Source organism: Pithys albifrons, chromosome 20 (genome assembly GCF_047495875.1).
Source record: "Pithys albifrons albifrons isolate INPA30051 chromosome 20, PitAlb_v1, whole genome shotgun sequence".
Lineage (NCBI taxonomy): Eukaryota > Metazoa > Chordata > Aves > Passeriformes > Thamnophilidae > Pithys > Pithys albifrons.
In genome coordinates this window covers 4123899-4138771 of record NC_092477.1, presented here as the reverse complement: position 1 = coordinate 4138771, position 14873 = coordinate 4123899, and the positions used below count along the sequence as shown (strand labels likewise).

Genomic DNA, 14873 nt, shown 5'->3' with positions numbered 1-14873 from the left:
GCAAAGCTTAGGGAAGGCACCAGCCCCAAACCCTGGCAGTGATGCTCCCCTTCCCCAGCAGAATTTTTCCCACTCCTTTCCCTGTGCTGGAGAGCTAAAGGGGGGCAGAAATCCCTTACAGAGGCAAAGTTTGCACTTTACATCCAAAAAGTAGACTTGTCTGAACTTGAAATGCTCCATTTATTGCTGTTTTTATTTGCCCAAGGTCTTATCCCTGGCAGCAGGGCACAGGGGTGTCCTGCACCAGGGCTGGGAGGCTCTGCAGAGACCAGGTCCCCACAGCCATCTGCCCAGACAGGAGACAAAAACCAACCCTGACTGTTGAAAGGAAAAATGCCTTTGGGAGCTGGGAATGCAGGGTCTGGCAGAGATGGACAGGCTGTGAGTCATGACAGAGACTCTCCCACACTTACACCAAAGATCTCACTGGTTGGAGCCTGATTTTTATCAGGCTTATATCCCAAGAGCTTAGCACAGAGCAAAGCCCAGAGAGCAGGAACTAAGGAGGAAATGAAAGACTGAAAACCAAATGACTCCTTCCAGTTAATCCCCTGGAAGCAACACTGGAGGTGACAGTTCAGGGATGGAGCTGAATGGACTTTATGGTGCTCTCTGAGCAAGGATGGGACATCTCAGGTCAGGGATTGCACTACATGAGCTTCTTGGGATACAGAAGGAGCTTCTACACCCCTGTAAGTGCCTGTCCCACCTGGATAATGCCACAGCTCTCCCTTGGATTGGCAAGAGCCAAGTGCAGCTCCTCAGCCCTGTGGCGAGCAGGCAGAGCTTAACAGTGGCTTTTCCCCCCTGTTAACTGGATGACCAGTGAACTGGCTCACCCTGGGGTCTGAGAAACCCCCACCCAGCCCAGCCTTGCCCTCAGCAGCTCCTCCTTCCCCTGCAGTGCCAGGGCTGTGTGGGCTCTGCAAACACTTGCACCAGGAAAGGGCTGGATTTCACATGGAAGTGGCTGGAGCTGGTTCCAAACTGCAATGTTGCTGCTCTCAAACAGATGACTGATTTGGTGCAAGAAACTAATTAACATAATAAACTAGTCTAGACTTCATGAGACATGATCTCAGGCTTCTAATTTGCTTCTGCAAGCTCAGAATTCTTTTCCTTCCCTTTACCTTTAGAAGCACAAACTCCTCTCTTGTTCATGGGAATAAATCAGGTGAGAGGTGTCAGGACTGCTCTGGGACCCCTGGGACAGTGGCCAGCATGAACCCACATGTGCCTGTCCTGCCCTGTGCCCCTCCCCAGCCTCTCAAGGATCCCTTTGGGGTGGGCAGCACTTGATACCTTGGACTATCCTGCCAGTTCCTTCCCCAAACCAGCCAACAGCAGCAGGTTGTGACAATAAGTGCACATGGGGAAGGTTCCTGTGCTCCAAACAGATTCTGATTTATGGGACTAATAAACAATCTGTGTATTTTCCAAGATTGCAAAGCAACCAGAGCATGCTAAAGGCAAACAGACAGCTGCATTTTATTGTGTTGGTTCAAATTAAAGGGTAGAGTTTGGAGATGGGGTTCAATTTTGCCACTGCAGCGTGACTGCAAGAAACCACACATCAGTCCTTTGGAAAGGAAAGCTTCCTGTCTCTTTGGCTGGCTTGGCAAGCACCTAATTACCAGTCCATTTTAAAACATTACCCCAAAATTCTCATTATTAGAGTCTATAGAGAAGGAAACTCTGAAATCAAACTCTGAATTCACTGCAATGGATTTGTGACACTAAGACTTGGTGGGCTCATATGAAATCAAATCCCCCCTGGCATTTGGGGCCACAAACCAATGGGACAAGTGGCAGCACTTGGCCCAAACAGCTCATGGCAGCAGTAAAATGAGACTGTGACATCCCCTTTGCTCCAAGACAAACCAGCCCAGTTCCCCTTGTGCACTTCCAGCTAAAACTTCAAACCTACCAAGAAAGAAACATTGGACAGAGGCTTCTTCAGGAGAAAAAAATAAGGAATAAACTACCTTAGGATCTACTAGTGCTCCAGCCTTGATAAGGTATTTCACAGTTTCCAGGTGGTTGTTTTCTGCTGCTTCCATCAGTGGGGTCCTCTGGTCCTCGGAGCAGGTGTCGATGTTGGCACCAGCCTGGGGGAGGCCAAGGCAGAGGCAAGGACAGTTAAGACACTGCTGAGTAAAGAGGAAGGATGTGAGAATAGAGAGGCAGTAGCAAGAGTTTTCCTGATATTCAGCCATATTAAGCAGGGGAGGAAAAAAGAAGGAGAAATAAAACCAGGAGAGAAGGCAGTGCAGCTTCATATGCTTTGGAAAGCAGCACACACTGCCTGGCCTCCCTCCTGCTTCCACAGCCAGTAACTGAGAGGAAACCAACAGCTGCTATTAAAGATCTCCTGTTATTAATGGATTTTATATTCCTACTTTCTAGATATTGCTTGTGTAACAATTGGAAAAGATCAGCCTCCTCCTTTTTTCAGCAGCTTTGTTTTCCCTGGTCCATCACTTAAAACAAGTGATTGTCCAGCTCTTCCCAATGCCACGAGCAGGAGGAACAACCTGCTAATTGCAACAGAAGCAGGAGCTTTAAAAAACATCCATTCTGGGGATTGGTGAACTGTTCCTGTAGAAGGAACAGCACCATTTCCACGGGGGTCTCTGAGCATATGCTCAGCTCCACATGGAGTGCCTTCAACTAGAACCTCACTCCTCCTCAGACATGGCTGTGTCCTGTCTCCTGCCTGCTCCAACCCTTGGGCTGAGCTCAGGAACCACCCAACACACAAACCCAGGAGACCTCAGGCACACACAAACTCCTGGCAGGCTGTGCAGTGTGTATGTGTGAGGCAACTGCTGACTCAGCTTCACCTGGCACAGGGAGCTCCTTCCAGGTGCCTCCCACTGAATTCCTTTGCTTTGACTCCTTTTACACACCTACAGCTCTTTAAACCAGCCCAGAGAAGAGGCATTTCAAGCTTAACAAGCTGGGGCCATTCCCAGCCAAATCCTGCACTGCTGCAGGGAAGAGACAAGAAGGTGAAGCACTTTGGAAACAAAACAGCCCTACTGATAATTAAATTGTTTGGAACATCTCACAAATTTTACTCCTTTTGCTCCTTCTGTTGTCTTCATGTGCAGTAACTTGAGTGAGAGCAGCCAGGTAGGCCCAGAACTGCCTTCAAAGAGCACCCAAAGGCTCTGACTGCAGGTGCTGAAATGCCCCATCTCAGAGCTCACTGCCAGACATGGCACTGCTGCTTTCTGAGAAGCCCTTTAAGGTTTCTAATCCCACATCCCTCCAGTCACTCCAGACCACGTATGCCAGCACAAAAAAGAAATACTATCACTTTTTTAATCCTTCTTTTTCTTCTTCACATCATTTTGGAGCAGGTCCAGTGACAGCATCCCTATGGCTTTGACCACCTTCCCTCAACTAGAATCCAAACCTCAGGCAAGAAACCAAACCTGCATCTTTCCTTCCCTCCTTTCCACACATGGGGCATTCACACTGTTAGAGGAAAATCCTGCTGGAGCTGCTCAGGTTTGGATGGATGGGAAAACAGGAGCTCCAAGGCTCCAGAGTCACAAAGAGCAACCTGGCAGCAGCTTGGAGATCTGCAGCCTGACAGCAGCCACCCCAGGCTGGCACATCTGGCAGTGCAGCCACCCCGGGCTGGCACATCTGGCAGCGCAGCCACCCCGGGCTGGCACATCTGGCAGTCCAGCCACCCCGGGCTGGCACATCTGGCAGTGCAGCCACCCTGGGCTGGCACATCTGGCAGTGCAGCCAGTCTGGGCTGGCACATCTGGCAGTGCAGTCAACCTGAACTGGCACATCTGGCAGTGCAGTCAACCTGAACTGGCACATCTGGCAGTGCAGTCAGCCTGGGCTGGCACATCTGGCAGTGCAGTCAACCTGGGCTGGCACATCTGGCAGTGCAGTCAACCTGGGCTGGCACATCTGGCAGTGCAGTCAGCCTGGGCTGGCACATCTGGCAGTGCAGCCACCCTGGGCTGGCACATCTGGCAGTGCAGTCAACCTGAACTGGCACATTTGGCAGTGCAGTCAGCCTGGGCTGGCACATCTGGCAGCACAGCCACCCCGGGCTGGCACATCTGGCAGTGCAGCCAGTCTGGGCTGGCACATCTGGCAGTGCAGCCACCCCGGGCTGGCACATCTGGCAGAGCAGTCAGCCTGGGCTGGCACATCTGGCAGTGCAGTCAGCCAACCTGGGCTGGCACATTTGGCAGTGCAGCCAGTCTGGGCTGGCACATCTGGCAGTGCAGTCAGCCTGGGCTGGCACATCTGGCAGTGCAGCCAGAGTGGGCTGGCACATCTGGCAGTGCAGTCATCCTGGGCTGGCACATCTGCCAGTGCAGTCAGCCTGAACTGGCACATTTGGCAGCGAAGCCATCCTGAACTGGCACATCTGGAAGTGCAGCCAGTCTGGGCTGGCACATCTGGCAGTGCAGCCAGAGTGGGCTGGCACATCTGGCAGTGCAGCCAGAGTGGGCTGGCACATCTGGAAGTGCAGCCAGCCTGGGGTGGCACATCTGGCAGTGCAGCCAGTCTGGGCTGGCACATCTGGCAGTGCAGCCAGAGTGGGCTGGCACATCTGGCAATGCAGCCAACCTGGGCTGGCACATCTGGCAGCGCAGCCAGCCTGAACTGGCACATCTGGCAATGTAGCCACCCTGGGCTGGCACATCTGGCAGTGCACTGCTCTGGCACAGATTCCCACCTGTTCCCCAGTGCCCTGCACCAAAGTTTCAATGCTCCTTGCCTGGAGGGACAGCTCCAGTGGTGCTGTCCAAGACCTCTCGTTCCTCTCCACCACTTTTCCCTTAGCAAACCCTGGGAGAGAGAGGAGGGTTTGTACAGGAGGGATGTTTCAGTGCTGATTTCCAAGTGGGTTTCAGGCACGTGGGGCAGGAGCCCAAAAACCACAGCAAATTGTTTGTAGAGAAGAATGTAAGTGGAGCCAGACCTGAATCAGCATGTGGCAGATGTCCACGTGGCCAGACTCGGCCGCAGCATGAAGAGGGGTCCTCTTACTCTGATGCTCCATTTTAAAATTAGGGTCAATTCCATCCACTGAAAAACAGAGCAGAGACACTTTCAACCACAATTCAGAGATTAAGGTGTAACAGGAGAATCACATCTCAACCAGAGGCTTTTAGAGGCTGAGTTTCCACCTCATCCTCAGCACTTCTCAAGTCTCACTATGCATTTAAGTCAGAGAGCTCTCAGGTCAATGCCATGGACATCTGATATGCAACAAGTATGTGAGGGGCAGAGGAGGGGCAGGCACTGATCCCTTCTCTGTGGGGACCTGGGACAGCACCCAGGGAATGGCTGGAGCTGTGTCAGGGCAAGGACAGCACCCAGGGAATGGCTGGAGCTGTGTCAGGGCAGGGACAGCACCCAGGGAATGGCTGGAGCTGTGCCAGGGCAGGGACAGCACCCAGGGAATGGCTGGAGCTGTGTCAGGGCAGGGACAGCACCCAGGGAATGGCTGGAGCTGTGCCAGGGCAGGGACAGCACCCAGGGAATGGCTGGAGCTGTACCAGGGCAGGGACAGCACCCAGGGAATGGCTGGAGCTGTGTCAGGGCAGGGACAGCACCCAGGGAATGGCTGGAGCTGTGTCAGGGCAGGGTCAGGTTGGATCTCAGGGAAAGGCTCTTACCCCAGAAGGTGGTGGGCACTGACCAGGCTCCCCAGGGCAGTGGGCACAGCCCCAAGGCTGCCAGAGCTCCAGGAGGGTTTGGATGATGCTCTGGGGCACAGGGAGTGACTCTTGGGGATGGGCCTGTGCAGGGCTGAGGGTTGGACTCCATGATCCTTGTGAGTCCATTCCAACTCAGCACATTCTGTGAACCCTCGTGCCAAGAGCTTCAGAAACATCATGGAATTCAAGACCTTTAAGGCATTACAATGTCTACATAGGCCAGGCCCCTCAGACTCCCAATTCATCTCAAAAACAAAAAGGAAAAAACCCACTGCTTTGTTTAAAGCAACACAGAAGTTGGAAATAAAGAGTTGGTGCTACCTGGCCTTTTTGTCTCACCACTATTAACCTCAATTAATAACAGTGATTGTTGTTTCATTCCTGCAAACATGGAAGGAACTTCTCCAACTAATACAAGCTTGGGATCTGGCCAGAGATTCTCACAGCTGTGCAAAGACTGAGAGATGATGCTGACAGGCAGACAAAGATGTCTGGGCATGATAACATGTTGGGTATGATGAGGCCATAGTTAAATATCAATGAGTAACATTTTTGTGCTATTGAAGACGGGAACAATGGAGCAAGAGAAAAAAAAAAAAGAAACTGATAAATGACAAGAACAGGAAGTGTCCAAAAATGTACAGCAAAGTACTGGAGTGGAAAGGAAATGATCCTGAGGAAACATTGTGTCCTTCAAAGGGGGAGATTCCTTGGGGATATTTGTTGGTAAAAAGCTCAGCACCTCCAAATCATTTTGTGACACCAACTGTGTACCCACCCAAAAAAACCAGGTACTGAAGGCTCTGCTTTTTTGCTCCCTTGCTGATGGGTCTCAGCTTAAGCTGATTCCCACCTTTTTACCTCTCCACTGGATGCAAATCCCCACCCACCCCACGGCACAGAGAGGAAAAGTTCTGCTGGAATGGAAATACCACATTTAGGTCATTTTGGGGACACAACCAGCTTCTCTGGAGAAAACTGTGCTCAAATGCAGGAACAAGCTGGGAACAGTCCACATTTCACAGAGAGATGAAGCCCTTTCCAATGACACATCACTTGAGGAAGTGATTTCTCCTCTGACTCCACTCCCAAGGGGCAGTGGGGAACGTGACGTGTGGCCATGCTGGGAACTGGAGGCTGGCAGTGCCTGGCAGGAGCTGGGAGTGCTGCCAGCCAGGCCCTGTCCTGGGCAGGAGGCACCTACCCAACATCAGCAGGACTTTTTGCAGCTCCCCTTGCCTCGCAGAGAAGTACAACTGCTTCGGGTGGAACCGCAGCTTCTTGGGTCTGCAGGAGTGGGGAAAGAGGAGGAATGAACACTCAGGGACCACACCAGGCATGTCACCCCCTCACTGCCACCCCATGGGCATGACAAAGTCTGCCCTGTAGTGTCCTGGGCTGATCCCACAGCATGGGCAGCAGGGGAGGGGGAGATTTTGCCCCTCTACCCTGCTCAGGTGAGACCCCACCTGCAGAGCTGCCTCCAGCTCTGGGGAACAGCAACACATGACATGGACCTGTTGGAGCTGGTCCAGAGGAGGCCTTGGAGATGCTCCAAGAGCTGGAGCTCCTCTGCTCTGGAGCTAGGCTGGAGAGCTGGGGGTGCTCACCAGGAGAACAGAAGGCTCCAGGGACACCTGAGAGCCACTTCCAGTGCCTAAAGGGGCTCCAGGAGAGCTGGAGAGGGATGAGGGTCTGGAGTGACAGGACAAGGGGGAATGGCTTCCCACTGCCAGATTTAGGTGAAATGTAAGGAAAAAACTCTTCCCTGTGAGGCCAGTGAGGCTCTGGCACAGGGTGCCCAGAGAAGCTGTGGCTGCCCCATCCCTGGAAGTGTCCAAGGCCAGGTTGGACAGGGCTTGGAACAACCTGGGCTGGTGGAAGGTGTCCCTGCCCATGGCAGGGTTGGGATTGGATGGTCTTTACACTCCTTCCAACTCAAACCATTTTGTGATACTATGAAACAGCTCCAGAGTACCAGGAAAGCAGAACAAGTCTCAGAAGAAGGTCTTAAAACCTCCAGCTCCAACCCCAGCCAGCTTTGTTCCAGGGAGGGCCAGATCTATTCAGTGCTACTCAACAACAAATTCTGGGGCTCACAACTGTGAATAGAAACTCCCTGCAGTTCCAGCTGCCAGGGAAAAACTAAATCCTCCAGAGAAATCAATAAGTAAGACATTTAGAGCTGTAACAGTTCTCCCAGATCTGCTGGGGGTGACAAATGAGTGAAGGGAACAGCTCTAAGGAGCTCTAAGTGGGACCAAAATGCAGAGAAGCTAAATCCCATTTTCTTTAGGTTAAGCAACTTCCCTGGGAACTGGAGAGACCCAGGGGGGTTTTTTCTTACTTTTCAGAGTCCAGGGCAATCAGGGCACTTTCCAGAGTTTCTTTAACTGGTCCCTGGGTCAGGCTAGCAGTAGGCTTTGGAAAAACTGAAGAGCCAGCCATGTCAAACCCCTCAGCAGCTGAACTTTCTGGCTTGTCTTCCTCTGACAACCGTGTCCCAGTGCCACTGAAGAGGTAAATTGAGAGAGAGCCAAAGCACAACCATTAAAAATACAACAGAGTGTACCTTATGCCAAAGAAGGAAAGCAAATGCATTTTAAATACAGATTAAGTGTCACTGAAATTGAAACACAAACCAATATATTTTATAGCCCTTTCAGTAAGAACTTGCCCCAGAAAGGAACTGCACTGCCCAATGACTACATTCTAATGGACTCTGTGCTACAGGAAAACCAGGAACAGGGGGCACATCATAAAAGCCACCTGAACAAGACCAGATGGGCTTGGAAGTCAGAGTTCAACAAAGGGTTGGCTTGATTTGTGTTTTCCTCTTTGTTTTGCTCCCCTCTTTACACTTGTGCTCACTGGTGTGAGTGAGGAGCCACAGCCAGGTACTGCAGGAATGTCCTGCCACTTAACAGGCCTGGCAGCATCAACTAATGCCACGATTACTCCATTCCTAACAATAAGAGGAAGGAATGGTGTAACTCCTGAACCCCCATCTCCAGAGCCTCTGCCCCAGCTCACCCTGTGGCTGCTGAGCTCCTCCCCAACACAGCAAGCCACACAAAACCCACCTGAGGTTCCTTCAGCTGAGCTTGGCTCGTCAGAGCAGGACCAGGAAGCCCTTTGCTCATGGGGTGGAGCACAAACATTCAGAGTCAATGAATCTGGCATGAGGTTTGAGATCCCCCCCAGTGCTCCCAGGCTCACCTCCCCGTCGTGGTGTCGGCCCTTCCCTCCACAGCCGCTGGTTTCTGCTGCTCGTAGCTCAGGGACACCGTGGAGGTCGTGTCAGCCTTCGCTATCGTCACCTCCTTGGCCTTGGCGGCCTCTTCCCCACAGTGCGGGCAGTAGCTCGTGTCGTTGACCTGGGAGGCACAGCCCTTGTGGAAGCGGTGGGAGATGCTGCTCTCCGGCTGACACTCCATGAAAGTGCCCTGAAAAAGCCACGGAGGGGGAAGTCACACCTGGGCCACCACAGGTCTCGCCCCGTCCTCCGCATGCTCCGTGCGCAGCGCTCAAACTCGCCATCCACCACCACTCCTGTCCCTGCGCGTCCTGTACAGTAAGCAAGCACTGCCACTTCTTGAGAAGAGAACAAAACCAAGGTGAACAGGGGAAAAACTCACTTGGTTAGGGGCTGCAAAGCAAGATTTCGAATTGTGGTTTGGAAAGAGAACCAAGGAGGCCCAATTTCCAGCTCTCTCCTCAAACGCTTGAAGTTCTCGCTTCTGGTTCTAGAAGTGCCAGTGCACTGTAAGGACGCCCCCAAGACTGGAAAAGGAAACTCCAACCTCTGTGCTGAGCCAGCACTGGAACTACCTAAGAAAGCTGCACACAAACCATTCAAAGACCTACATGAATCTGATTCAATCAGTTGCTGACTCCGGTGCAACCCAAATTATGCAACTTCTCTGCCTGGACCAGCCCTATCTGTTGTTTAATCCCAACAGGGTGACCAACAGCTCATGCAACAAAGTGGGCAACTTCTCTTAACATTATTTTCCCTTTCCAACAAAGTCCTTCCAGCTGACCTGCAGGGTCCCCAGAATTCCCTGCCCTGTGGTATCAGTGCCACCTGAAGCCCTCTGGGCTAGTGATGGGTGGCACAGACAAACACTCCCAGGACATGGCACTGGGAGATGTACAAGTGTGCAAGGAAAGGCCACTCTCCTCCTGAATTCACAGTCCTCCCAAGCAATCTAATTAACCCTATTTCAGCTTTGCAAAATGCCTTCAAGGGTTTTAAGGATTTCATCTCCTGAATGATCTTTGACTCAGAGGGAAAAATCCAGGATGGCTCCATTTACTCCAACAACACTTGACACCACTGCAGAATCTTCCCTTGAGTCATCCTGCAAAACACCAGCATCAGACAACTAAGCCTCATCCTCACCCTGTGAGGCCTCAGTTGGTGCTTTTCAGCTCTGCCAACAGGGAAACAAGGACTCTGACCACTAAAGGACTGGACCAAGACCATCGAAAGCCTCGGTGGCAGAGGTGGAAGAAGCAGCAGGAGATCACAGAATCCTAGACTGGTCTGGGTTGGAAGGGACCTCAAAGATCATGCCATTCCAAACCCTGCCATAGGCAGGGACACCTTCCACCAGCCCAGGTTGCTCCAAGCCCTGTCCAACCTGGCCTTGGACACTTCCAGAGGTGGGCACCCACAGCTTCTCTGGGCAACCTGTGCCAGGACCTCATACACAGGGAAGATTTTCCCCTAATATTTAATCTATCTTCCTAATATCTAATCTAATGGAGGTCTCAAACACTGCCTTGGTCCAGTGCCGTCACTCAGGTTCCCCACCTAAACCACCATGAGCAGGCAGGGGGACACAGAGGGCGCACAGACTCCTCAACAAACCAAGCTAATACATTTTTTGATGTGACTGATCTGTACAGAGAACAAAAACAAAACAAAACCTTGCTCCAAAGAAATTCCTAAGGCAAGACTTCCACCACGCGAAAACCCTTCAGTAACACCCCTTGGGGTCTCCAGGTGATGATTTCTGCTACCCTCACACACATTCCTACTGAGAACACCTCCTGATGTGCCGTGGAACGAGGTGGAGCTGATGGCAGGAAGTCAGTAAACCCTTTTAGGGACCATGTCCACCTTGAGCTTTCAGCTACTGCGGCAGGCACCCCCTTCCCTAGATTGAGAGCACGGACTTACTGCAGTGCAAAAGTATCCACAGCCAGGGCAACACTGGTGTTTCACCATCCTCCCTCTATGGTCCTCACACAGCACCAAAAGCTGGACTTTGTTAGACGGGCGCATCAGTTCATACTTAACCACACTGTTTGTGCATCGGCCCAGCTGGAACGGGAGAAATTAAAGGAAATGAAATTACTGGAGACCAAGACACTCTCTGTGCTCGTGCACGCTCGCCTTGAGGAGCCCTGGCTTTTTCACAGCAGGTCAGATGTGTGCCAGGCAGCATTAGCAGTGCAGCAGAAGCTGGGAGAGCTGCTCTCACAGGAGGGGATGCAGCATTTACTAACTAACATGCATGTGCACCCCCAGTCGCTTGTTCCTTGCAAGGAAAAAAAAAAATCATAACTGGAAAATAGGCAACAGCCAAGCAGCAGCAGCAGCAGCAGAAGGGGCAGTCCCAGGGGCCTGACTCACACAACACACACTCTCCTGCTGCCAGGAAGAGCGTGTGTGAGTGACCAGCAGAACGAGACCATACGCACTAAATCTCATTACTGGTCAAAAGTAGAAGCCACGGGAAGATAAAGGGAAAAATAATTGCTCCTCATTGCCAGCAAAGTTTATCGTCTGTACTGGTTCCAGCACTGGCCCCTGCCCAGACCACAGGGATGAAGAGCCAGGCTTTCATGAGAGCTCAGCTAGAGTCACATTTGGAGCATGTGTTCCAAAGGATTTCACCAATGTAGAGCTCTGGGCTTAAAAATCAGAGAATCACAGAATGGTTTGGGTTGGAAGGGACCTCAAAGATCATCTCATTCCACTCCCTGCCATGGGCAGGGACACCTTCCACTGGCCCAGGTTGCTCCAAGCTCTGTCCAACTTGGCCTTGGACACTTCCAGCACAGCTTCTGTGGGCAACCTGTGTCAGGGCATCCCCACCCTCACAGGGGAAGAATCTCTCCCCAATACCCCATCTAACCCAGCCCTCCTTCAGCTGAAAGCCATTGCCCCTTGTCCTATCAATCCATGCCTTCATGTGCCTCACGTTGTTCTGTGAATGTTCTGCTAATGCTTCCCTGTTCCCAGCCAGTGTTCCTTGCTCTGCTGCACCAGAGGGATCAGCACTTCCTTCTGCTGCCCCACTCCTACAGACACCACCCTGGCACATCCCAGTTGCCACCTGCCAGCACGATGTGATGCTGTTTGGGTTCTGTTCAAGTTCCTCTTAATGAAGATCTTGCTTTCCCCAAATGCCTGGTAAAGGACATTTATCACCTAGGAATATAAGGGAGAAAGGCTCCCTCCCAAAGGGAAGGTGCACAGTTCACTGGGTGCTGTCATCATGAGCAGGGTCAGTCAGGGACTTGGTGACTGCTCATCACCCACAGACTGTCCCTCTGCTCTAGCTCAGGTTTGATTTGCTGCTTTTGCTGAACAAAACTCTAATTTTTTAAAATTCCACTTCTCCTGGGGAAGCAACATCCCTGTGGGCAAAGAGAATGGATTTTAATCTATGCTCATCACTCACCCCAGCATCTCTGGTTCAGCTTTCCCAAACTCAGCTGCCAACTCTCCAGTGGTTGTGACACCTTGGCTGGACTGATCCCTGTAGTCACCCCAACCCTGGGGGCTGCAGGGGTGGCACAAGGGGACCACAGATCTTTTACTGAGGAGGAACTTTACTGAGCTGAGGAAACCTGATTAAGGTGAATATCTGCACTATCAGTGTGAAGAAGACTATTATGTCACACTATATTATTTGTTAGAAAGCCTAAAAAAGTTTGACATGATTAATTGCTGTTTTCCAACCATTAGAGAGTGCAGCAGGGTGCTCATAACTATTTATAACACTCTCCAAGGACATGACAGTCTGGAGCAGCCACTAATCACACATAGAATATTCTTATAACATCTATGACTCATTTATCCCATTATGAAAAAGAATCTAACATAAAGCATGGCCTTTGCTATTCCTCCCTCTGATTTATCCAGGGACAGACCTGTCAACCCAACACAGACATGAGCAGGAACTCTTTCATATCCCTCGTGTTCCTTTAGAAACCCAGGGGTCCCCCCTCTCTCTGATAAGTCTCTCAGGGTGTTCTCTCTTTAATGACTCAATTTTGCCACTCTCTGGAAATTCCACTCTCTGTAGGTACCAGCACGTACTAAGACAAGCAGAGCTGGGCTGCAAATCTGATTATCCATTTCTCCCTCCATCCACCCTTCTCCTGGGATCCTGGAGGAGAACTAGGGATATTCTCACTCCTTGGCCTACTCCCAGTGACTATCAGAGTGCTGCAGTGAGACTGCAGCTCAGCTGAAGCCAAAAAGAACCCCCAGTGTCTCCCAGCAAAAGGAGCATCCACTGAGTGCATTCCTGTCCTGCAGTTTCACTTCCCAGACTGTGGAATGGAGTCACTTTTGCCACTTTCTTCCACACTTCTGGAACCAGCAGAGCCCAACCAGCTCAGCTGTGACGACGAAGAGGCATTGAGAGCAACTGTCAGTCAGTCAGACCTGGGGCTGTGCAGAGCTGCCAGAACACCCAATCAAAGAATGATCTGGGGTGGAAGGGACCTTAAAGCCCATCCAGTCCCACCCCCTGCCATGGGCAGGGACACCTTCCACCAGGCCAGGTTGCTCCAAGTCCCATCCAGCCTGGCCTTGGGCACTCCCAGGGATGGGGCAGCCACAGCTACTGTGGGCAACCTGTGCCAGGGCCTCCCCATCCTCATAGGGAAGGATTCCTTCCCAATATCCCATCTATCCCTGCCCTCTGACAGTGGGAAGCCATTCCCTGTGTCCTGTCACTCCAGGCCCTCATCCCAAATCCCTCTCCATCTCTTTTGTGGGCTCCCTTCAGGTACGGGAAGGCCACAATCAGGACATGGGAAGCTTTGGAAGAGAAGCCTCTTAGGGGAGGAGGAGAGGGGAAGGCTGGGGCAGCAGAGCACATGCCAAGTTCCTGAAAGTGAAGATCTGCCCATGGAAAGGTTTGCATCAGCTCCTTTGCTCAAGGGAAACCAGCTCCCTTGATTGGATTTTCCCACATGGGTGCACGTTAATGTATTTTAGCCCACTTGGCCTCAAGTGTGTCTGTGACACCACCAAGATCCAGCCACACAGGCTGGGACAGGCAGGGAGATCCACCCAGAGCCTCTCCCACTGCAGACACACCACCTCTTCCCTTCCCCATGGCTTCATCCCAGTGTGGGACACACACAGAATGCTGGAACCCTCAGCTGAACAAGGGAGGTGTTTGCCCTGCCCTTCCCACACCAGTGGGTCCCAGCCTGGCAGGCACAGAGCCCCTGCATGTCCCAGCACGTGTTCCTGGCACAGCTTTTCATACTTTATGTCTTTGCCCTGAGCAGAAAAGGCTGTGAGAAGCTAAAGGACAGGCTCCTACCTCGTTGTCCACACTCTCCGTGGCCATGCACTGGTTGTTGGCTAACGTGGTGATCTCTCTGCTCTTGGGGGTTTCCATTCGACAGCTACACAGGGGAACCTCCTGGAGACCATCTACTTCCATTGCTTCAGGACCATTGGAAAGACCTGGAGTACAAAAGACCAGGAAATCAACTCAAATTCTCTCCCAGGAGAAAGGATGGAGTCCACCAAAACCACCCGTGCCCTGTGACATCTTCCCATTTCATGGCCTGAAATGCTCTCAAGGCATTACCCAAATTCTGCAAAAAAGACCCATTTTTTACACCAGCTGGAGTTTTCAAAAGCCTCCTGTACTTTCCCAAGTCCAGCCACGCTGGAGATGACTGTGCTGAAATCAAGAATAGTAAGTTAAGAACAGTTTAGTCTGAGAAAACCTCAAGCAGGCAAAGCAACAAGGAGGTACAGATTTTTATCAGCCTGTCTCTCCTCCCCACCTGCCCCCACCAAACTGTGCCCTGGCACCAGAAAATTTGTAGGAAACCACCCAGAGTTGGAAATTTGAATAGTCAGTGGAGTGATAAATAGAGAAGATCAGGAAAGCACAA

General features: G+C 51.7%; 1 protein-coding gene across 12 annotated transcripts in view; it reads right to left on the bottom strand.

Moving 5' to 3' along the window:
• The window catches only part of LOC139680991 (histone-lysine N-methyltransferase EHMT1-like), a 141355-nt gene that overhangs the window by 20841 nt on the left and 105641 nt on the right, over window positions 1–14873 (bottom strand). For 10 of the 12 annotated variants that reach the window (XM_071574060.1, XM_071574059.1, XM_071574058.1 and 7 more), the window contains 7 exons: window positions 14288–14433; window positions 10894–11037; window positions 8925–9151; window positions 8053–8217; window positions 6910–6992; window positions 4964–5070; window positions 1986–2108 (listed from right to left, as the gene is read on the bottom strand). In XM_071574060.1, the coding sequence (XP_071430161.1) occupies window positions 1986–2108; window positions 4964–5070; window positions 6910–6992; window positions 8053–8217; window positions 8925–9151; window positions 10894–11037; window positions 14288–14433 (995 nt within the window). The remainder of the gene's footprint in view (window positions 1–1985; window positions 2109–4963; window positions 5071–6909; window positions 6993–8052; window positions 8218–8924; window positions 9152–10893; window positions 11038–14287; window positions 14434–14873) is intronic. The other 2 variants (XM_071574067.1, XM_071574069.1) reach the window with 1 other exon arrangement.